Here is a 24,637-nt window from a genome sequence, read left to right as displayed (position 1 = left end):
AGTGTCTTAACCCTTTAAGCCCTGAGCTATTTTTCAGGCCTTTGCTCGAAAATTACATACCCATAATAAAAAACAGTTCATCTCTGCAACCACAAGGTCTATTTGAATAATTCTTGTGTCATAATAACAGCAACACTTGTAAGATTTGTTCATATGTGTAAATATCAGTGTATATATTACTGGTTAAAAGTAAATGTAGATGGCACACAGCACAAATTAAAAAATTTCAGGTTTTCCTAAAAAAAAAAAAAAAAAAAACACTTTCAGGATAAAGATCTCTTTGGAATGATCCAGCTGCAGCTCTAAACCTCTCCAAAATCATAACACAATATGTGAACATTCTCTCGGCAAAGGATGACTCGGATAAAGTGAAGCAGAATAAAATTACATAGTTTTTAGTACAGACAGTTCAGGCGAGGTCACATTTTTGCACACTTGTGACCATCTGAATTTTCTTATGTACTAGCTATATATTTCACTTGTATTTCACTAATGGTGTTCAATACATCCAAATACAGAAGTTTTTATTTTTTTTATTTTATTTTAAATCCAACCAGACCGCTGTCTGCCTTATGCATCCAGTGCGTAATGCTGATCAGACTGCTGTGGGGCTCATGTGGTGACGCAGGGCTGTATCGCCGTCATTGATTGGTCGATTTCGGTGATTGACATCGCCTTCGAATTGTTAGAGCCAATAGAATATAGCGACAGCTACCAAAATGAGATTGACAGCACTTTTAGCCAATCAGAATCAGCAAGAACACCATCTTGAAGACGAGCTCCTTGCTGAGCTAGTATGCACTACTTAGCGCTAGGCTGCTAACGGAGCCTCCAAAAGACGCCCGGAGTTATTTTAGTGTAACACAGGTAGTATGAACTGTTTCCGGTGTGGATTTACCGATAAAATAAACTTGTCATGGCAAAACAGCTAAGGTAAGAGACATTTTACAACTACAGTTTGATGAAGCGGTTTGGGTTTTTGCTGTTCTTTGGGTTGTTTCTCGCCGATGCTTTGGTTTTAGAAAGCTTCGATGGACATGTTTGGAATCTGTGGACGGTCTGCTTTCGTTTGAGGGGTTGTTTGTGCGTTTTGCATAATGTACTGAAGCCGTGGAGCCAGAAATGTGGCGAGTGGGTTGAATTGGTGGCGCTATATCCATCTCCATTTGATAATTCATTTAGTTGGTGTTTGAGTTGTGTTTGGGGCATGTAAAAATGGTTTGTATATTCTTGTAGCCCAGGCTCTGGTGTTTAATTTGATGTGCAGCATCACTATATTCTTTCATGATGAGTGCATTGTTTCACACTATTTCTTTGTGTAAAGCTCTGTTAGTTTCCTCTTTGCATTTATTTAGAACGGTGCTTCCTCAGTTTTTGTTTTATTGAGTCCTTCATTCATAACATAATGTTTCTGGGGAATTGTTTTTATTGTTTTTGTGTTGTATTCTATTGGTATGATCCATTGATTTCAAACCTGGATACATTTGGGCAACGAAATTAAAAATCTGTTAGGTTTCCCCTTTGCAGCAGCGTTTTCAGACAGTCACCGTCTCTGATGGTTCGATAACTTTCACTCCGTCTGCCTTCGATTGCACGATGCTCAGCAAAATGTTACACTCAGGACAATGTAGATTTTTCATGCCGATGGCGTATTCATGCTCGCTACGTCTAAATAAAAGGTTTCTGTTTGATTGCAAGTGGCCGGGGGATCAGCGGGATGCCAGGCTCTGCAGTTGTCAAAAAATAGCACACTTGTAATTTTTTGATAACGGAAAGAAAATCCCTCAGGCATTAACTAATTCACAAGAAAATTGGTTTGTTGAGCTTGATTTTCTTTGACCTGAGAACGGTGGGTTTGAATTGGACTGTTTTATATGGAGAAAAGACACAGCGGCTGTCACGTTTGGAAAACATTTCAGTACAGTTTGCACCGATAACAAATGAATGGTTCTCTGAAGGGAGAGATAGTACGCACATATCATTACTTCCAAATAAATTGTGTTTATATTCGTGTCTTCCTTCTGTCTGTTTCAAGCGAGCGACGTCTTATTACCTATTAGGCTTTTAAAAAGAAAAGCGTGACAATGCAGTCGAAAAGTTAATTTCCAGTTTGTCGACTGAATGGTCCAAGGAGCGACACATTTAATACCTATCTTTATGCAGTTCTGTAGTGAGGATCTCTGACCTGTTGCTTGAGGGTTAGAAGGGGAGAAGAACCCCTGCAGAGTCTGGGAAAAAGGAGATATTCAGTCGAGTAAGTTGGTTAACATTTGGGTTAGATAAGCAGCAGAGTGGGTTGATAGCAGAAACTGTTACTGATGAAAGGCTTTCAATCTGATTCAGCACGAAAACACTCCATCTGTCTGTTCTCTGTAGTTTCCTCTTGTCAATTCTGCCTAATAATTCTACAGGAACTGGCTTTAACATCATCAGACTTCATTGTTGGCTTTTGTCCATGTTGTGGCCTGAATGGCCCTTTTTAACAAAAGGCTCGTTAAGAGCTTTGTCTACGGTGCGTGTATCATTTCCACTTTAACACTGTATACACAGATGCGCATACATACTACAATTAAAACCACCACCTACACACACACACACACACACACACAAGAGCTACCCATCACTCAGATTTCATTTGCCGAGGAACATCTAGTGTGACAGCTTGCCTGTCACTGAAGTGGAGGCGACTAGAAAGCAAGCAATATGTGACTAAAGAAACAGCAGAAGAAAGGACAGATGAGTGGTTGGTTCGTAATATGTAAATGACAGGACGGGATACGACGGCTGACTGCAGTAAGGAAGTGTAATCCAATAATCTAATAACAAAGTCATTATCTCATGTCGTGGTTAATCACAGCGGGGTTCAACGCATGACACAATCTGACAGCTGAAATCAGGAATTAACTCAGCCCCAAAACTGAAAATAATTGCTACCTGAATGCATTATTCAGTAGCCCTAGTCATGAATATGATTCAATATTTCATTAATGAATGCTTTCACTCCAGGGTGATGGTGTTTTGTATGCAAATGTTTGAAATAGCCTCAAAAATATTTTGAAATTTGTTCTAGTTCTGTTTGGAAGTAATGATTTTTTTTCATTCTAGCGTTTAATTTTTTTTTTCTTTTCCTCACTCAGGCCAACACATTTTGGAATGAAGTGTGAAGACAATTAATATTAATATAAGATTCAAAGAAGCTGTAGATGAACTGAATATTATGAGCTGGGTGTTGACAGCAGATTTCCATTTTGCTACATGAAAATATTTAACTTTGCTTTGGGCATAGGTAAAAAAAATAAAAAAGATTTGTACTTTTAAAGAACATGTACATGATAAAAGCCTTTTTGTAATCTACTGAGTGGTCACACTGGCATTTCCCATGTTTTTTCAGTCTATATGCTATGCTAGGCTAACCATGTCTGTCTTTGTACTCAAGCAAGATAAATGCTAATTCTAGTTTTGTCATTTTAGTCTTTTCACTGGGATGCAGAAGCTAAAACCCAAACAGTAGACATTTCATTTTTCATATTATGGCCTATTGTGTGAATGGCTAATGTGTAGCATTCTTGGAGTGATAATATTTGTTCTCTTTTTTTGCTCTGTTTTTGGTCGAGAACAAGTCCTAAGGGAAATATGTGACTCTTTAGCTGCTAAATGCTCCATTGTGTTAAAAAGCTAGTTGGTAGCGTTTTTTTGTCTGCCAATTAGTGGTGTGCAAATAGATTACAGCTAGAAAAAAGCATTTTTTTTAGCTATCCAGCTGCTAAAAAGTCAAACCAACAGTATCCCAGCCCGAAGTCTTGATGCTATGCTATCGCTAAACAAATCCCACACCTATCACTTTACTAGACCCATATAGTAAAAAAAAAAGTCATAAGGGTATTTTGTGTTTTTTATGCCTACTTGAAGGTAGACGGTAACTTTCACATGCATTTGGCTTTGCTACGTCAATAAAGCTAGGGAGTTAGCGAGCTACACATGCAGCAGACATGGAGCAGCATTAGCATTATTTGGTGTCACATTTCTGGCAAGCTGAGGAATGTCAGTCCAATGTTCACGCTTTTTTTTAGTTCTTTTGTCTCCCCCAACTCCCGAAATATATGTTAATTTCTGCAATCCGTTTCTAAGCTTGTTAGAAACTTGGTTTTCCATAATTGCTGAGATATAGTGGCGTTCCCCCCTGAAAAAAAAAAGCTAAAAATTGTGGGACAAAAATCTGTGCTAAAAGAGAGAAATTACAATTAGCATATGTAAATATTAAGATGAGGAAACAAAAAAAAAATGATGTTTGGTATTTCTGTGAATATGGGAGTTAGCATAATTACCAACATACCACTTGAAAAATTGCATTCATTTCACCGTCCAAGTGGTATGTTTACTTTAAATGGGATCATGAGCTCATGTTGACATGATAAACTGGTACACTAAAGTTTAGCCGTTCAAACGGTAACATTGGTCATAACTGGTGAAAACAAAGCAATGGTGTCAGCTTCTAGAAGTCACCTAAGCTAACTATTTAGCAAGCTAACGAGCAGGTAGCATAATGTAGGGAATACGAGGGCATAATGTAAAGATGGAGCCACTGGAAATACAACACTTTACTCAGGCTTTAGACTTTAAACAAAAATTACAATATATTAACTTCCCATCCACCGAAGCTACCACCTTCCATGGTGGCCAATTTTGTCTGAAAACTTTGGACAAACACGTCACAAGTTGTGAACTCTGAGTTTTCAGAATACGTGAATACCACAAGAATTCATACCGACTGTTCTCATTAGTACGATCCCATTTTTCAAACCGGCCAAGGTTTGCTGTTAAAGATGAATAGATAGCCTGTAGCATTTAAATGAACGACCATAGCATTGTTAAATCTCACTTCCTCTTCGTTTAAATTACCCTTTATGTTTATGCCATGACAGGCCATACACATCCTGGAGCTTTTTCTGCACTTTAAATTCATATCAGACCTCCGATTTTCCTCCGCTCAATAGACAAACAATACAAATAGCCATTATCAGCTATGTACATGTTGTGATCAATGGGTACAGCAGTGTCTCTTTTACATACTGTGTATTTTTCTCGCGGAATAACTTTACATAAAGTATTTCAGAATATCCAAAGCCATTCTTCAATGTGCTGTGCAGCGAGAACGCCTCAGCCAGCCTAATCAGTAATTCAGCAAATGCATTTCCAACATTATTTATCACTGAAATTCCTCCCTGATAAAGCAAACACCCCAGCCTCAAATCGAGCGTGAAAACTAAGGAGGCTCCATCAAAATTTGTCACTTCCATTCAGCTTTTCTCAGTCTATCCATCATCATTTGCATAAAAATGCTCAGATGAAGACCCAGCCGGGGACATGATGAAATAATATACAGTGGTAAGGTTCCTTTTATATCTGCCTCACCGCTGATTTCATCCTGATTTAGCCATTTGGTCCGTCTATCAGTCATCTTCTTATTCATCTGTCAGATGTGGGACTGGTGGCCACTTAACGTTATAACGGTGCGGTAGCTGCGGGAAGACAGATGGATGCACTGACTGAGACGGACAGATAACAGACAGACTGACAGATGCCGGCAGAAAGGCAGACAAATAAAGGTTAGGTAAGGACAGCACAGGTTAAACATTATTACGTTCCCCTGCTGACTTGTGTACTTTCCTTATCGTAGGACTTCCTGGGTGGCATTATGTCTGATGTGCGTGTGTGCGTCCACCGCTTTTCCAGCTTGTCTTTGTTTTGACGGAGGTGTAACTGAAAAGCTGTATGTATACCATCCTTCTTGTGTCTGGCTCTTTTGGCACAAACACACAACATTCTGCGATAAGAGAGAACAAACTAAGACACGAGCTGCCTGGATGAATGTGTGTGTGTTTTAATATATGACTTACATGAATCTCATTACATTCTTCTGTGAGTTTGTCCTTGTGAGGCTCTCTCTACATCAAGATGTGCACAATTATCATATCAGAGCGTGTATGACAAGATGTAAAACAGTTTCTCGTCCTCGACTCCCTCCCCTTTGCATAGGCCTGCTTTAGTTTGGGAACTCTCCTCACGCAAGCCTCCCTCCAAGGTTGGGCCTTCCCCTCCCTGATCCTCTGCTGCTTCTCATTTCGGCGTCCTCCTCTAGCTGCCCTTCCCCGGTATCAGCATCATCAACACTGGCACGGACTCTGACGAAAACAGCGCACGACTTCCTGCCGTTTCCATCGTTTGTTTGATACACTCCATTTCTCCGCAGCTGTTTCTTCATTCCAGATGAGGGGAGATGGGTCAGTTTTCACTGAGCGCACCGAGCTTCATCTGGCTCTCATCAGGGGCAGCAAGTGTTTTTGCATAGACTATTTTTCAACAGACATCATTCATCATCCGCTTTTAAGTTTGTTTATGTAAGTCCGTCTGACGAAAAATTACCCTAATATTTGTATTATATTGCTCCGGGGATTTATAGCTTGTCTGTGGCACTCAAACACAAGTTTTCCCATTGGTATCCTGATAAAGTTACCATAAATTTCCCATAGGGACTATACGGCTCAACGCTGTAATCATGGCGAATTTATTGTATATTCTCTAACTGCCCTATACCCTTCTAATCAGATTCAATTGCTATTTTGCTTTCGTTTCATTATTCAGTCTGACATTCTGTTCGTATAAGCCATTTTCTGTTTTGTTAGTTTGACCTAACTAATCACTAGTGACGGATGTACAGCACTGTGCCAACACTGTAGACACTGGAAGTAAAATGAAGATGCTTTCAAAAGCAATACTATGAACATTTTTGTTATTTATCAATTAGTGTCCTAAAGAAGGTGGCAGGGGAAGAGAATCAAAGCATCATTTGGTTTAACAACCCTTCGACTTTAAAACAGCGGGCATTTGCTCACTTGGCAGTGTTCTCTGAGTATTGGAGAAACTGCCTTAGATTTTGGCTCTCTGTCTCTTCAAGTTGAGATCAGGGGCTCTGTGTGGGCCACTGACTGCATCCAAAGATGGATGAACCCTTCGACGATGTCACCCTCGGCTTTTCTGAATGTTGGTTTGGAAGCTTAAGTGTGATGGCTTTGGCCGCCTGACTCTGTTTAACTCCCAGCTAATCCACGAAATGATCAAAGAGGTGGAACGGGAGTGGAGCTGAGGCCAGTGACTGTTCTGTGATGGCACCCACCTGTCACTATAGGTGGCCACGCCCTTTATTGTGCATAAGTTTAAGCCTTAATATAAGCTAAATGGGTGAGTTATGTAAAAAAGTCACCTATGTTTGGGTTTCATGATTGGAGAAATTAGCTATACAGGCCAAAATGTTCTTTGCAACAGGCTGTGAACATGTTTATTTCTGCTGTGAAGTTGGACATTTTAACATGGAGTCTATGAGGATTGACTCACTTTTGAAGCCAGTCTCAAGTGGACATTTGAAGAGATTTTGGCACTACCACTTCATATTTCAGTCCCGGATGTTGCCACTTTGTGTGGGCAGACAACCTGTAGCAGGACTCCTTGTTCTTCTTGTAGGTGAAGTAGTTCCTTCCCTGGTGGTATTTTATATACTAAAAACGACTATATTTATCTTACCATACCTCAAAGATGCGGTTAGTGTTAAGAAACTGGCATTGTGAAATACAGAACTATTGTACATTTTAGCCAGATGCTACAAAAAAATGCCCTGCACCATCGATGTGATAAAAACACAGACGACATATGAGGAAGAAGAAGTAACAAAAAAGAAAAAAAGAAATGAAGTCTACAGCTGCTTTCCAGCTGCTCTGCATACTTGTTGCCATTTTGGGGCCATTTTTCTGGCTCTGGCACACTGAGATGACATCCCTGCTTTTAATCCCACGTTAACATATCTGATTGAATTAGTCATTTTTCCAAACAGGGAATCAGACACCAACGAGCACAACAACAGGCTATTTCTGGTGCTGAAAAATTTGGAGGTCTGATTAGCAGTGCAGTACAGCTGGACTGGTTTAAAACCCAAATCGCAATTTTAAACAATGCAGTTAGCAAATCGCAAAAACCGCAGTTTAGAAAAATACGTTGTGTGGAGCATCTCTAATGCGGTGCTGGTTTATCACATTTTAAATCTGAATATTAAACTGAAGCTTGACTTTACAAAGTTTTAAAGCAAATTGAAATGCAAACACAATATCTGGAACTGGAATAGTTTGATGTTTTATTTGTATAAATGATCCTAAAGGATTCATCGCTTGTGAAAACAATTACTTTTCTGATTATTTTATTATCAGATAAGCAGCTACCCATTTCATCGCTAAGATTTAGCAGCTGTAAGCCATTGTTTATTATAACAAATCATAGCACAAGTTTAATTTAATCTCTTTGCCAGTGTCAGATAACCGCCATATCAGTCGATGTGTCTGCAGAACAGAGATTGTAACTTTAACTGAACTTAAAGGGGCACTCCAGAGACTTAGTGCTGCACTTCTGTTAAGTTGTAAGATCAAGAAAAGACAGACTTAAAAAAAAGAATTGTTCAAATCAATGCAGTAGAAGCTGAAAAGTCTCTGGAGCTCCTAAAACCTGGATCCTACACTTCCCAGAGTGCAACTCAATAATATCTTTTCCTTAGGCCATTCCTGCCCCGGGGCACAAAGTGAGATTACTTGTGAGTAAGTTTCCCATACTCAACAAAGCTCCTCCAGAGCCATGGATGACATCACACCACCATTTTCACAGGCTGGCTAATACTCTGCGTGACTTCTAAATTGACTTTGACGTGTAACATTAGTGGAGTGCACTTTTAATGGTATTGTTTCTTTCTTTTTTTTTATTTCCTGCTATACATGATGTCACTCATAGTATTCATTTAATAGTTTTCAGCGAGGTATCCTTGTGTCATTTCTGAGCTCCCAATGAGTGTTTTTTCTAAGTTACTCTTTAATAGAAGTGCCAGTTGATTCCTTTTGACCTGAATCTCTACGGTGGCCATTACGGAACATTACACAGCTGCTGAGGGGAAGTGTCTGTTTCCAGCAAGTGGAAGATACTGTTAACCTTCCGTCTCTCTGCTGGTGGTGGGAGGACATCTCGGTGCAGTTCTGTTAACTGTTTACCCATTTACCTTCTCTCTCCGGCCTGCAGGCCATCTGTCAGCTCTGGGTGTGCAAGTACACACTCCTGTGTGTGTGTCTGTCTATTCACGATTTTGTGCCGCTTTGGTGTAACAAGCCAGAAAGGCTCATACTGGGACACCATAATGTGTTAAAGGGGAAGACTCATAGTTCCATTAAGGGGGTTTCTTGCACTTAAGGTGGCGCACATGTACGCCCTTCACAGACAAACACACCGTACGACATGTGTTGCGAATTTGTCAGACAGACAGACGGAGTTGGAGTCGGTTCGAGGAGGGAATTCCTTCATCTGCACGCTCCTTGGAGCTGCACATGTGCGCCGCATCTGCTCGGCGCAGAGACGGCGAGCGCGAGAAGAGACGGCGATAAACACTGATCAAGAAACAAGAAAAACGTTTTTTCAGGCATTCCACAGTCTCGCTCTCTCTCCTCTAAGCGCTGTCCTTCTAACCTCCCATCACAGCCTGAAAGGGCCTCTAAAGAGCTGCTGAGAGGCTGTTCAGAGCGTGAGCCGTCTCAAGGTTACGAGGCAGACCGATCCGATGCTGCTCTTTTATGTACCGTGGATGCCACATCCTCCCGCTCAATGACGAGTGATTCACCCGCTCTTGACGTCTCGGAGGGGATGCACATATGCCACTCGCTCCTTTGAAGGTTGATTGTGCGAGGGTGCATGTGAATATATGCTTTGTGTTTGTCAGACGCACAAACATTGCGTGTACGCTGCGCTCCATGTACAAGCACAAACAGGCGCAGTGCAGCGTATGCGTGTGGTGTTTTTCGAACTTCCTGGTCTTTTAGCTGCAGTCCACCGAGCGTTGGAATGAAAGCGTACCGTTTGCCAGAACACATGCATTGCAGTCGTCTCTACAGGCAAGAATGTAAATGCGTTTCAGAACATGAGAAGATTAATTACCACCAGCCCAGTGAGAGTGGGAAAGCATGTAATACATGCAGTATATAATTGGCTACATAATATTGCCTTCACATTTTCTGTGTTTTTTATTCCCAGATGATCGAGCTGGTTCTGCTGTGTGAGCCGTTGAAGGCATTTTGCTTTGTTATTGCTGTATTTACATGCTTTTCTTTCTTCCTCTCCATATGTTCCAGGATGCTGGAGTACTCACTCAACCTGCAGAACGTCAGTTTTTCAGCGGTGAGGACGGTTCGCGTGTTGAGACCACTGAGAGCCATCAACCGAGTGCCAAGTGAGTGCCTCTTACAGTACACCTCTAACCAGATTCTGGCCCTGCGATGCTTCTTCTTCTTCTCAAGATCACCTCTTTTGGTGTGAAACTACAGCCAGGCAGCTCCAGATAAGGACGTTGTGTTCTGCACAACTTTTAGGCCGGCAACTGCTTTATGCCATTATGAGTCATTATTAGAAAATAGACGTTGGCAGTGCAAATTTGGAGTGATAAACATGGATAATCTTGTAGTGTGTGGGGTTCACATGGTTGAACTCCGCACAACAGATTCAAATGTTTGCTCCTCCTCTGAGATCCACTCTAAAACCTCCCAAACTGCTTGCAGCTTAGTGAGAATCAACCATGTTTAATATTTAGGAGTTAAAAGCTGGATGGTTATGGTTATTGCACCACCAAAGCTAAATAGTCCTTGATGCTAATGTTAGCTGCCGGTATTAAAACTGATCATTTAAGTCTCACCTTCACCCCTTGCTGAAGAATAATCATATTAACAGTACCTTCCAAAACATTTTCAGACTCGTTTATTCTCACCACAAATTATCACTAGCGTTACAGCAAGTTCTTACAACACAGTTTCCATTGTGTTCACATCTGCTTCCCCATGGGATCGTGTGAGGTGGTTGCACTGCCCATGATGATTTCAAAAACCAGGTGCTCCTATGCATCGTGAGCCTGTACATGATACTGCGATACACAGTGTGAGCTGGTCGGCAGCTCCAAGCTGAATTTTGACTGACCAGCGAGAGGATGCCGAGGAGAAACTAAAACATAGGAAGTAGAGAACGAAAAATAATCCCTTTGTTTAGGTAACAGAGAGTGAAGGACATCTTCAGACACTTACTGTAGGTGCATCTCAGGTCCCAAACAGCAAACTTGCACGTAAAAAGCAAAGAAAAGATGTCAGAACGCTGATTGTTTCGCATCTTTGTTATTTCAACACTGCTTTGTCTTCATTAGAAACACATGGACAAAATGGACAATTGCCATTAGCTCAGCGGTGTTTCGAATCTATTTGACAGATTTTGACTCAGACGCATGGACAGGAGCCAGTGTGAGCTTTTTTTTTACAGTTTCTGTATGTATATTCAAAGTCCGTAAAGACAAATCTCACCATTCTACAGCTATCTCGGTAACGCCCCTGGGCAGTCATATCAGATCAACAAGACCTGATCTCTATCTAAATGATAGAAGAGAGAGCCATAACTGGTATTTCAAGCTGATACAAACCAAAAATGTGTGATGTAGACTCTTTAAGCAGATCGACACCAGTTACACTAAATCACTTTAAAGACATTTTAATATACGTGGTAATGAAACCAATAAGTGTCATTTCCAAAATGTCACATTATTCTTTTAAGCAGATTTCATATGCGGACCTTATGTTTAAAAGCCGACTGTACATCTGTGCATCAGCTGTCGCACTTGAAAAGTTTAGTTCGCATTTTAAGAGGTGCCATTAATCTGTTGCAAAAGGGAGAAGAGCAGAATTCGCTCAGTATCTCCCTCAAAGACGAGTACTTATTCATAGTGTGACAATAAACACAAAACTCTGGTTTGACGAGCGTAACTTATAAAATTCTGCTTGACGATATAAGACACTCGCAGTCTATTGGAATCCAGCTCTTCCTCATTGTTCTCTATTTTTGACCTTGCTGATGGGACACAAACACATTTCACATCACTGAAAGCGGTGGTCAACTTTCACCCAAAAGTATGTAAGTAATTGGTTATGAATAAATGATTAACATATGAATAAATGAGCTTCCAGCTGAGCTTGTTTTCAAACTTTCTAAACCGTTCTTGCGATCTGGCCAATCAACATAACAACAGGTGGCAGCACAAAAACGACACATCTGCTTTCTTTCATCTCCACTTTGGTCACAGACATCATAAACCTCTGTGATGTTTGGGCTCAAATAACACGGCATTAGTTACTAATTGAGACGTGGATCTTTGAACACCTCAAATCCGTGTCCTCATACACTTACAGGTTTTAGATACAAAAGGCTTCTCTAAAAGCTGATATTTAAAAACGTATCACAATGACCAGGAAGTGATATCTTGCTCCACATGATTAATCGGGCTTGGTAGCAGAAGATATTAGCTGTATAATTTTACCTTATCTTTTAGTGGACTTCCGCTCCCCTGTAATGGCACTTGCTATAATTGGTGATCATGCAGGTGGATTGAATTCCTCCGGAGCGGCGGAATGTAGGTCAGGGACGAGCCCATCCGCACTTAGTATGCTGCCTCCACTGTGTCTCTGTGTTTTGGTTTTCCCCAGCCAGTCAGCTTGGGACTCAGACAGATTTATATGCAATTTTCCAACTCACCGACTTTTATTAAAGGACTGTAGTTCATAGCTACACAAGACGCACACACACACACACGGACTATCGCGCTTGTTCGCCGCGACGCCGCCGCACACATCCTTCAGTCGCTCGCCGCATCCGTCATCCTCCTCGATCTCACCATCTCTGCCTCACGCTCGCATATTATCCCAAAAGTTCCACATTCCTTCTTCTCCACTTCTTCCATCGGTCTCCATTAGAGTTTAATCAGTGCAGATTGGACTTCCAGTGCGCACATTAATGCTTTAATAAATCATAAGCAGAAGCGTATTTATACCAACCCAGAGGTCCACCCTGTGCATCACTCTTACCTTGGTACCACCACCTGCAATGCTTTCATTTAAATACTGATCCTAATTATGTCATTAGCTTCCCTTGGGATCATTGCTCACACACTGAGCAGCGATCCTGAGGATATGTGTGTGTGTGTGTGTGTGTGCGTGCAGGTGTTTAGGTGCATGAATGGGACATCAACCCCCTGCAAATACCCTCCACTGTCGACGCTCCCGAAACCCCTCGCGCCATCTCATCCTCTTGTCAATCAAAGCTGGGGTCCAACGCTGCTCATTAGGCCACAAGAGAGCACACCATTCTGCACACTGACTCGCTCATTAGGCATCCAACCATCCCTCATCCTAATCACGGGACTAATAGCGGCATTAATGTGTGGGTGATTTGGTGTGGTTCTGGCCCTGTGGGGAAAATGTCATTGGGTAGAGTGGTGGTGGTGGTGGTGGTGGGGTGTCTCTGTGCCAGCGCTGTGGCTGATATCTGTCTTTTGCCCTCCCTTTAGAGCAGGGGTGGGCAATCCTGGTCCTCGAGGGCCACAATCCTGCATGTTTTAGATGAACACACCTGATTCAAATGATCAGCTCATCATCAAGCTCTGCAGAAGCCTGATAACGATCCTGATCATTTGAATCACTCGTGTTGGAAGAGGGACACATCTAAAACATGCAGGATTGTGGCCCTCGAGGTCCAGGATCGCCCACCCCTGCTTTAGAGCCTCAGCAAGCTTGCAGCATTCATCGTGACCCTGGGTCGAGGTGTTTGTTGTGTCGCTCGGGCTATTTTAAGGCACACTTAAGTGAATTTGAATACACGGTTGCTCCACTTCTTAGATGCTGCGAGTTCACTTCCTACATGTTAAACTGGGGTTATTGCACTGAGTAAGGGCTTTTTCCTGTTCCTGCTTTTTTTTTTTTTTTGTCCCTCTTCCATTAAGCAAGGGGTGTAAGAAACAAGGCAGGGAAAGGGCACAACCACAGCTTGCCCTTTTAAAGTTCGCCAAGTAGAAAAAGGGATTTGATCTTCCTAATTGGTGCAGCCACGTTACAAAAGAGGTACAGCGGAGGAATTCACTAAGAGTCACAGTGTAGCGGCAGTGACTCATAGAAAGCCTTGTTCCCCCCCTCTGGAATGGAGTGTAGCATATATTCAAGCAGAATACCCAAGTCCTGCTTGTTAGCAGGTAAATTGGCTCAACTTTTTTCCACTCATGCTTCACAATCACAGCTGTGCAGGTATCAGCTGACAAGTAACACCAGGCCATATTTGTGCAGGTTCACTGTGTGGCCATTAGACCCTGAGTCTTGCTGTTATTCCAACACTGTTTACTGCTGCAGTTCCAGCAGCCGCAGCCTCTTTCATAAAGTTTTTGGAATTGTTCTGTGAGAGGTCCTTCAAAAAGTAGAGCCTTTTGTTTCTCCAAATCTAACAATGTAACCAAGTGCTCTAATTGGTCCTTGACATGAGTGTCTGACTGAAGTGTAATATTCCATCTGCTGCTGAAACATTTCCTAATCATCTGCAATGCAGCAAACTGTAAGCAGCAGTAGGAATAATACTGATCATAATGATGTTTACAGCAGGATGATTAGATTAACATCCACCGTGCCCCATTGTCGGGATCTTCCCATAACTAATGCCCAAGTTGGTTAAGCAGGAATCCAACCTTATTTTCTGGATCAAAATGCTGCCAAACTGCTTTTATTAGATGGCATTTTTCCCACTGTCCACCTGGCTGGTTTACAACATCCAGACATTAACACGATAAGAGTAGTAGTAGTATAGTGGCCTGGCAGCCTGGTTGCTGTGTAATATTTTAGATGCAACCAATTACGAGATAAAATAACCCTTTGCACCTGAAAAACCTGTTAGCAGTTTTAAAAGGCATGTTATCGGGTCTGAAATAGGAATCAAATCACCAACATTACAGCATTTAGCAGAACTAGAACCTGCAAATACAGAAACAATTGTCAACTTTGTGACAATCCTTGAAGATGCTGTGAATGATTTTCGGGTTCAAGCGGGAAAAATAGACAAATCTATTGTAAAAAATCATGACATTTCATCAAACGCATCTTGTTCTACATGTCATTCTGAAAGAAAAAAAAAAACACCCATTGCATCAGATTGTATAAAAAAACAAAAAATTCTCTATTCCTCGGCAGAACCAAGATGTCATTCAGAAGTCAGCCAAAAACAATTCTCTAGTGAATCAACTGAACTGCAGGCACTGCTTGACAAATATAAAAATAAATCAACACATGATGAATAAAATACATTTCAAAGGGCTCAAAAATGGTATATAGTGGAGCCAGTTACTGGTATCAAAATATACATTCAGCATGGTGAAATGTCTTTCTCAAGTTGATAAAATATCTTTTTTTTCTTTTTTTTTTCCCAATATTGGACCTTAGGAAAATACAGTAGGCTACATGTTGATTCCAGGTTTTTATGTGTAAAATTGAGGGAAAACGTGACGAGCATTTTAGATATCATACTCTGAACCAAAGTCTCGAACAGACCAGTGCTGTCATCTCTACTGCCATGCTGCTAGCATGACTAAAGAATTCCTATTCCATATTTGGCTAGAAACAAAGCCTGTCTCATCATAACAGTATTCTTTGATTCAGCATCTGTGTAATATGGGATTATAGTGGTTTTGTTTTTTTTCCACTGGATTCACTGGCTTTTCAGTCATTGTTTCCTCATTTTGTGTAGAAAAGTGTGAAAACTGCAGTGGCACCTATGAATGATTGGATTTTGGTGTTAATTCAGGCAGTTTGTCTGGCTATTCAGCACGCAGAGATGGTCCAACCATACCCTGACATCATTCTGGGGATTTCCTCGGTGCCTTCTTCACCTCGTGTGAATATACTGCAATCAACTCCACGTTACATTCTAGAGTGAGTTGGGTTAAAGAGCTGCATCTGCATTAACATAAATACAGTAAGTGATCTTAAGTGATTACCAAGCAGTCAGGGCTCAGGTGTAGAGCAGCTGAACACTCCACTGGTTGACGGAGAGCCAGTTGGCACATAAACAGCAATTACTGTAATGCAACGAGAATCCAAGCTGTGTAATATATACAGTAGCTATTGTCTGAAGGAAAATGTGTGATCATGCAGGCCACTAAAAAGCACACAAATCAAACAGGTTGTCATCACTCGCCAGTAAACAGATAGACAAACTGTCCATAGGGATCTTCAGTTCACTGTGAATAGGGAGCTGTCCATTTTAAGCATCATAAATCCTATAGGAGGAAACAACGCGTGTAATAATTTCTGCATTTAGAGAACCCAAGAAATGTATTATTCATGACGCCGGACATCTAGCTGTATTTCAATTAGTTGCAAATGCGGTCGGCTAAATCAGAAATTGACACAGTCCGTATATATTAATGCCAGATGGAGGAACAGCCAAGCCTGATATACAGCTAAAGATGCGGGCGAGACAGTGCTGCACACCTCAGCTGATGGATACTGTAGATTACGTGGCTCATATCGGATATCGGTGTGTATTTACAGGTTTCATTAAGTCAGTCAGTCCAACGTGGTGCAAACTTTCCATCCCTACCTTCTTATTTGAATTTCTTGTTGATATTTGCCTACCAAAACTATAAGCCGTCTGCACCTGGATCAGCACATGTATAGACTCTTCCTCTGTCTTACTTCAAGTCTGCGCTGGAACATAGCTCATCTTAAAACACACCCTCACACTTGTATTAACGAACACATTGTTCCTGGGACAGTGTCCACGTCCTGGGCTCAGGCTGTGATTGATGCGCCAACATGGCAGTCCTGCCAGTAGAAGTGACAGATACATTTTGCAGGCTTCATCCACCGGCTGCCAGCAAAGACCAAATAAAATCCCAGACTGCATCACCACCCGCCGCCTTCCCACCTGATTGGCTATTACCCTCACGTCCAGCAGGGGACCCCGCAGGGACCTTGTAGCAGGCCTGTCATTGGCTGCGCCAAGGCTGACATGACAACTTGTGACATGCCGCTGTGTGGGTCTTAATATTCAAAGAGAGCAGCCATCCGGAATACTCTATGTTTTCCACGGCGACAGAGGAGGATTCCCCCTCTCTGGAAGGAAGTAATCATTTATTGGACACGCTGCCAATGGCATGGATTTCATAGGTCTTATACATGGAGCGCTAAAGAGAAAGAAAAGTTCTAACTGTACATTCAGCTGTTAAAATACCCAGAGTATTTTATTCTTCGTTTTCAAACCAAAGGGTGCTTCGACTAAGTATTAAATAACTGCATACTTTAACATTTAAAATATATTGTCAGCAAATGCTACTGGTGTAACCTTGATTTAGCTGCTACAATATTCAAATAGAAGTGAAGAGCTGCTTTAATAGGTTTCAGTCCTCGAGGCACAGAAACCTAGAATACGAACTTCAGAATGCTGAAATGTGCTTTTTCTGCCTTGTGTTTATGGGAGTAAAGGTGCCACGGTAAGACACGGAGAAGGAAAATATCCTTTTTTTATCCTCTGGCTTAAGTTGCACATTTACTTCACTATTCAGCGGACAGTATTTTTGGAACAGTAAAAGGAGTCCAAGATGATGGTGTCGTACCTGCCAAAGAGCCCGATTTATGCCCGGTGGCCTCACCAGCCAGCTGAAACTGTAATTCATTATGTGCTCGCTGGCCAGGTTTAATGCGTTTTCTCCACCCTGCATATCAACAGTTCCTTAATGCCGACAGCAGCAGCAGGAGTTTAAGGGGAGCTCCTCCGGTTTTTACAAATAAAGGTCAGTTTAGTGGACCTGGGGAGTGTTTCTCAGCCTGTGATAACAGGTGTAGCTGCAGTGGAGCTTTGTCCTGTGGAGTCGGAGAAAATACCTCCTGCTGATGTGTTTGGAAACTATAAATTTGGAGCAGAAAAGCCTGTATTACAAACAGCGTAGTTACAAAAGTATAGAAATACAAAGGGCGAGGAGACAAACGGTTAGGGTGGGGTCTGGCTGCATTATGCAGAAATTTAGGATGCTGGATTTGTAGTAGAAAATAAGAAAGAAAACCAAGACGAATAAAACCAAAGCTGCCATATACTCTGTCTGGAGGACATACATGTTTTAGATCCAATGTGAGTAAAGACAAATGCCAAAGCTGAGATGATCTGACACAAATTATATATATTTGCCTCATTTCATGCAACCAGCGCAGCACACTAACAACTATCTTTCCCAGTATCCTTCCGCTTTTAACTACTAGTTTTAATGATACTGCTGACACAGCTGATATTTTAATGGTAGTGTTATTAGTTCTTTTTTTTAATCTTTTAAGGAGAAGAATAAAACTTGTCCTTAACTATTGTTCACTTTTAAGCCAAAACTTGAATGTAGGACATTTTTCTTCAACAGTATTTTTACTTAAAAGAGTTTTAAGGATTTCTGTAACTACTGTGCATCATAATAATGATGATATTTAACTTTACTGATATACTTAATACCAACATTTAGTTAGAGAAATGGTGAAAGTAAAGCATTTGAGTTTCCCTGCAGCCCTGCAGACTAACTCATTAAATCCTCCCTTATCTTGAGTGCTACGAAACTGAAACTGAATATTTGTTCATATGGTGTTCTGATCATTCTAGACTGAATTTAGGAATACAGCCACAGCTAAACAATCAATGGGCCAGTGATACTTTTAATCATTAACCCATGTTCTTATGATATATTTAACTCCATGTGTGGAATCTTCTAAATTGTCCATAGGTGTGACTGTGAGTGTGCTTGGTTGTCTGTCTGTAAGTGTAGCCCTGTGATAGACTGGTGACCTGTCCAGGGTGTCCCCTGCCTTCACCCTGAGTCAGCTGGGATAGGCTCCAGCCCCCCACGACTCCAGTGAGGATTAAGCGGTGTATAGATCATGGATGGATGGATGGATGTGTAGAATCTGCTGCTAGCATACATGACATGTCTAAACCCTACAAACGATGGCTGTGTTTCTCAGTGATTAGCCTTTGTTGGATGTATTGACAGGCTTGACGTATTGTCAGCATTGACTCCAGCAAAGTATAGCCACCCTTTTAAACATTTAGTTTGCTGCAGTAAGAAACAGAGAGAGAGCTGGCCCTGCCTCTCACACACAGCTACGAGGGAGAGATCTCTATCAGTAAATGCATCATAGAAGAATTACATAGTTGGTGAGATAATATGTGCAAGATAACACTAATGTAGCAATAATAAATAAGAAATGCATCTTCTTAATTTCTCCAGTACTGAGAACAGAGCTGATAACGTCAGTGTCTGCCCATCATCTGGTTATGAACCATTCAAATCGGGTTGGTGGAGTAAAGCCAGTAGGCGACTGAACCAAACTTCCAGTTGAATCTCCCCGCAATTGCAATGATATTTGACGAACATGATGTTGTAGAACTTTGGACAGCCTCAGACAGCAAAGGTGATATAGAAAAAATAGAACAGGGTGGCTTTGCAGGCATTCACCTATAAGGACACCTTCACCAAAGCTTCATTCATTGGATTACATCTTTAAACGAGGCAGTAGTTCGCAGGTAACTAATTGGAGAAGCTGGATACACAAGGTGGTGTAACAGCGTAGCTCACCTAACATGATAAAACATCAGCATCCTTCGTAGACTTGATGAAACTTTTGAGCCACGTTGGAGCGAGGCGTCGTTGATTGATCAGCCGGAGGCAGCAGTCGATAGGTGATTATCACAAGAAGCAAACACACACACACACACTTCTCTGTCCTAACGAGAATGAGCCCATAAATAGCCCCAGTGCGCTTACTGATTGTTTCGCTACATGTGCCCTTTTCCCCAGAGCCTGATCAGACATTTTCCTCACTCTTCTCGCAGGCTCACACACGTGCACGCTCATGCTGTTGTTTCTGCCCATGCATCAGTAATACGTAGCGCTTCATCCTGCTCTCCACGCTTTGTTGGATTTGGTGTTTGAGCTGCGCCCGGTTCATACACGCTGTCTTGTACTTCCAACCCAGATAAGCCCTAAAGGCAACACAACAACATCATCAACCTCACAGCTCCCTGCACACTCATGCCCTCCTCCTCCTACGGCATATTGTTTGCCGGGGCCGCAGTACTGTAATTAAAGAGCTCACAAGAACGTCCTAGCTTCTATTCTTCTCTAAGCTGTAAGGACGAGGCACGGGGTTTTACAGCAAGGCCTGTGTCACCCCTTGACTTCTGCGGTTTTACTGCGATTTATAGACGAAAGGGGGAGCCTGGAGGGTCGGGGGACCAGTTTGATCCAAGGGCTCCTTGTTTAGCGACGGGAGCAGAGGAAATAACGCACTGATAAGGTTAGAAGGAGTTCAGAAGAGGAAGTTATCTGCCAGAAGATGAAAGTAAAGAATGTCACAGAGTAATCCTTCGCTCTTTGCTGTCAATCTGTTCGCTGCTATAAACAAAAGCTGTTGTTAGCCAAATCTCGGTATGACAAGAACACAGCCGGCAGCTGTTGGCATGCAGGTGATATTTTGTTGCTTAAAGAAGGGAAGAAAAAAAAGATTTTGTTTTGCTTGAGTTTTCAGTCCAAATTCATTTCAAGATTTTAAGCTGCCACAGTTTTACAGGGCTTGAAATTGAGGTCTTTGATCAGTTGGAGTTTTCCCAGATAAGCAGAAGACAGGCAGCTGTGATTTGTCAGAGATTTGTGTTTAAGCTGTGGTAAGTGTTGCGCTTGAACACAAAGATATGTAAATAGGTGGGAAAATGATTCTTTTTAAATGATCATTCCGATTAGGGCTGAATGCTTTATTATTTTAGCACTGATACTGCAGCCTGTGTATACGCAATAGTCACACTATGTGAAGTGTGATGCACTAACTCAAACACATCGTGCCACAACCTGTTTTTGGTGCTTGATGCCAAAGGAAATTCCCAACCAATTGAATAACATACAACTTATTTTGCGTTTTTCAAAGACATTTTTGGTCACACATCTGCTGAGCTGCACTGCAGAAGCTGAGTGGAGACTAGAGGCTTCTCTGTGCTCAGCTGTCTTGGTAGTTGGGTTAGGACAATTGTGAGTAAGGAAAGATTGATAATAATGGTTATCATTGTGGGCATCATCGTGCAGCCCTACTCAGTTGTATGGACATATGTTGACAAAAGAAGGGATGTTATAGGACAGGTTTCTCTGGCCTGCTACGCAAGGGAATACAGCTAATCTGTTTGACCATTTAAATCACAACTACAAAACCTAAAATAGTAAGTGCTAGGCCAGATCTATATGCCATACAAGAGGAAAAATCATCCCCGATGCCTTTGCTAGTGCTTAATAATACGAGAAAGATTCTAAATGGCTTGTGCTTGATAAAATCTTTACAGTAAAAAGGCCAAACAAGATCATGACAAAAGAAAAACAAAAAACAGCGAGGTACTGGAACATCACCATAGTCGGAAAATTGCAAAAAAGCTTCCCAGCATGCAATGGGGCAGCAAATTGTATGTGTTTTCTTGCATTGTTATGAGTCAACGTCTCCTTAACAGGCAATAGCAATAAAAATACCCTTTGCTTACTTTTGACAATATCTCATCCAAAAAAGCAGCATTTGAGTAGAAGCCGTCTTGACCCAGATCGAATTTGTCAAGTGGTCAAAAGCTATAATAGCAAACAAGTTATTTCCAGGGATGGGAGCTGCAAATTACTTTCAGCTGGACACCCTATTTCTTTTGATGCACTGCTTATCTGTCTGTAACAGTGTTTATCTGTAAATAAAGATAAAACAACCCACGAAACGGAGGAGTTTAACCTGATATATCCAATAAGCCCAACAAATAGGGAAACAAGTCAAGACTACGGAGCACATCTGACAACAAATTGCTTTTCATAAAGCTGAAATTAAGAGAAATAAATAAAAGGGACACACTTCAAATAAATTCAAGAAAAGCAGAGAAAATCTGGATAAAATCACAAAGACGGCAGAGTAAAAACAGACACAGCTGCTCCGTCATTTTGTCATGATGACTATTAAACGTTATAGAAAGAAGATGGCTCCTTAGAGATATCAGAGGAGGATAAACCAGATGGAAATGCAGCTTTACTGTGAAATTCATTGCTCTCCAAATCGAAATGTAAATGTGCATCATCGGGAAAGAGAGTTGGCAGACTTTTGCTGACATGGTGAAAAGTAAAGTCTTGGATTGTGTGTCTTTAATTTGGAAATTGGTTTAATCGCACCTTTGTGCCACTCAGGGTGTGTTGTTTTGTGAGGTCAGGCGTAGTTCTGAATGTCTTAGCAGAAATAGAGAGGTAAATGTCATCTTCATGTAATTTGGTCAACACAACAGGTAAACTCTGCCGATTAGAGTTCAAGTCCTCAGTCTGTTCAGTTTTCATCTTTCTGAATGCACTTTTCGGGTCACATGACTGGCTCACTCAGAGGCTTATTTCCATTTCGGGGACGTCTAGTCATCTCCGTCTGGAGTCGCTGACATGGAGCTAGTTACCATCCAATCGGCGTAAATAAGAAGAGACGCAGGTGTACGCTGGCCCTCGACTCAGAAAGCCCATTAGTTCACAGTACACAGATTACAAAGCTGGCTGGGCCCGAGCTGGACCTGGACAGGAGAGCAGAGGAAGCAGACCTAATCTGCCTGCTAACAGATGGCTCCCCCGATCACACACAGCAACCCGCCTGCCAGCCATGTTGGAATGGAGTGGCCGCCCACGGCGAGGTTGGAGAGGGCGCACAGGCGGAGGAGGAGATGATTGTTATTGAATATGAAATGTCGATCACTTGGAATGAACACGCTATTCAGGGAGGGGGAGAGGCTCCGAGGATTGATTCTCTTATCTGGGAGATAAACAGAGGTTCTTTTTAAGACATCCGTGCTTGTCGCTGGACGAGGATCTGTCTTCGTGCGTGGCTCTCGTTCAGATGATGTATTGTTTGATCGCCTTGAATTATGCTGCCCTCAAAATAACTCTCAATCTTGAAAAAGACATTTTTTCGCCACCGGAAATATTTTATGTCCTCATACCTTTGGTGTAATTGCTCCCTAACTGCCATCACTCTTACTGCTGATGTTCAATGTTCTCCCAAAGCGCTGACCTATTCCTGTATTGGTTGTGAGTCTTTTTACGTGGATGTGAGCACCTCAGCTACCAGGCTTATTCTGGCGTTGATCATATTCAAGATTTGACATTAACACAGAGAAGTCTGGTTCTGCATACCCCCTGTATACTTGATAAACACTAGCAGTAATACAATTGCTGATTACTGCAGCAAATGGTTAGTCTGGCATTCACGTAACCTCATAATAATCTGACTGTGATTGTTGGAAAGGTCACCATCTCAGTGCTTCCTCTCATCTAAATACTCAGGTATTTTTCTGTCTTTTATTACCAAAACATGAAATGATGTTTCTGCATCACTCCACAGCTGAGATGTTTCCACCACTGCCACCTGGGCGAACCAAAGGATGCGCAGATGGCAGCATTCTGACTATATCCATACTGATGTGGTTTTATTTGATAATGCTTAACTTCTTCTGTGTTTATGCCTGGCATTCACACCGCTCCAGAGTTACAAGACCCCATGAAACGGAGACTTTTGACAACTCCTGCATTGCATCGTCGCCTTTGTAGTCTTTGGAAATAATGACACGCACCCCTGTTGGCTCTCTGAATGATCTTAATTGGCACTACGTGTTGTTCTCTGAGAAAGCTGATGAGTACACCAGCTGGTATATTTCTTATAGCCAGGATCTGGGCTTTCCCAGGTTTGTTAATTTAGGATATGATGTTCACATGCATATACTCAACCACTGATACAGAATATGACCATGTATAATAGAGGTGATTGCTCTTCCAAACAAAATGACATGAAAATAATATTGTTAAAATCCAATAATATAAAATGCTCCTTTATGGACTTAAAGTACAAAAGCACTTGTAATATTCTTATCATGTATGACCATGATAAGGATAATTAAAGGTCTCTTGTGGATTTATGACCTTTATTGTTGCTGTGGGGCTCATGCTCTGATATAAGATGGGGTGAGACTCATCACCACGGCAACTCAGAAAATGGGAGAGAGCTTTAAACATGTTGTAAAATGCTTGCCTTTGAACCCAAACTGTGATTTTTTTCCCCAAAATCTGACCAAGTATTTTCGTACCTTTGTACTTCACCAAGCTGCTGAGATGTAGTTATCATTGTGAAAGCGTTAACCAAACTACTTTACTGAACCGAGCCACACAGTTTTAATGCCTAAAGCTAACCAAACAACAAGTGAAAATAAAGCTTAAGTCCAAGAATAATAATCCGACATGGAGCACAAAGCCTGAACTCCTGAAAAAGAGTCTTGTTGTTGACTTATGCCTCCACTCTGCCTTCTTTTGTGGACTTTGTGGCTCCTTATAATTGGAAGAATAACTTCCTCCTATGTCAGGCGTACCTTACTGGGGAACCAGGAGGGGTCATGAGACTCAACCATGGACTGATGCACTAATTGGCTGTGGACAGAAAGCTGGGTACACTATCAAAGGAAGACCACACACACCCTTTTATGACATTCCCAGATGGCAGTGGCCTCTTTTACCAAATCTGTGGAGGCCCAAACCTCACTACTTCCAGAACTTAAAGGACCTGCTGCTGCTGACATCTTGGTGTCGGATACCTCAGGGCACCTTCAGAGGTCTGTGGAGTCCTGAGCTGCTTCGGATGCTCGAAGGCGATTT

The 24,637-nt window shown here is 41.7% G+C and overlaps 1 protein-coding gene across 1 annotated transcript in view; it reads left to right on the top strand.

The window, feature by feature from the left end:
* Positions 1-24,637, top strand: part of cacna1g (calcium channel, voltage-dependent, T type, alpha 1G subunit) — a 204,116-nt gene that overhangs the window by 36,503 nt on the left and 142,976 nt on the right. The window contains exon 3 of the mRNA XM_008293527.1: positions 10,209-10,306. Within this exon, the coding sequence (XP_008291749.1) occupies positions 10,209-10,306 (98 nt within the window). The remainder of the gene's footprint in view (positions 1-10,208; positions 10,307-24,637) is intronic.

Source organism: Stegastes partitus, unplaced genomic scaffold (assembly GCF_000690725.1).
Source record: "Stegastes partitus isolate 25-593 unplaced genomic scaffold, Stegastes_partitus-1.0.2 Scaffold891, whole genome shotgun sequence".
Lineage (NCBI taxonomy): Eukaryota > Metazoa > Chordata > Actinopteri > Pomacentridae > Stegastes > Stegastes partitus.
Note: the sequence above shows the minus strand (reverse complement) of the source record. Positions and strands in the feature narration are given on the sequence as shown.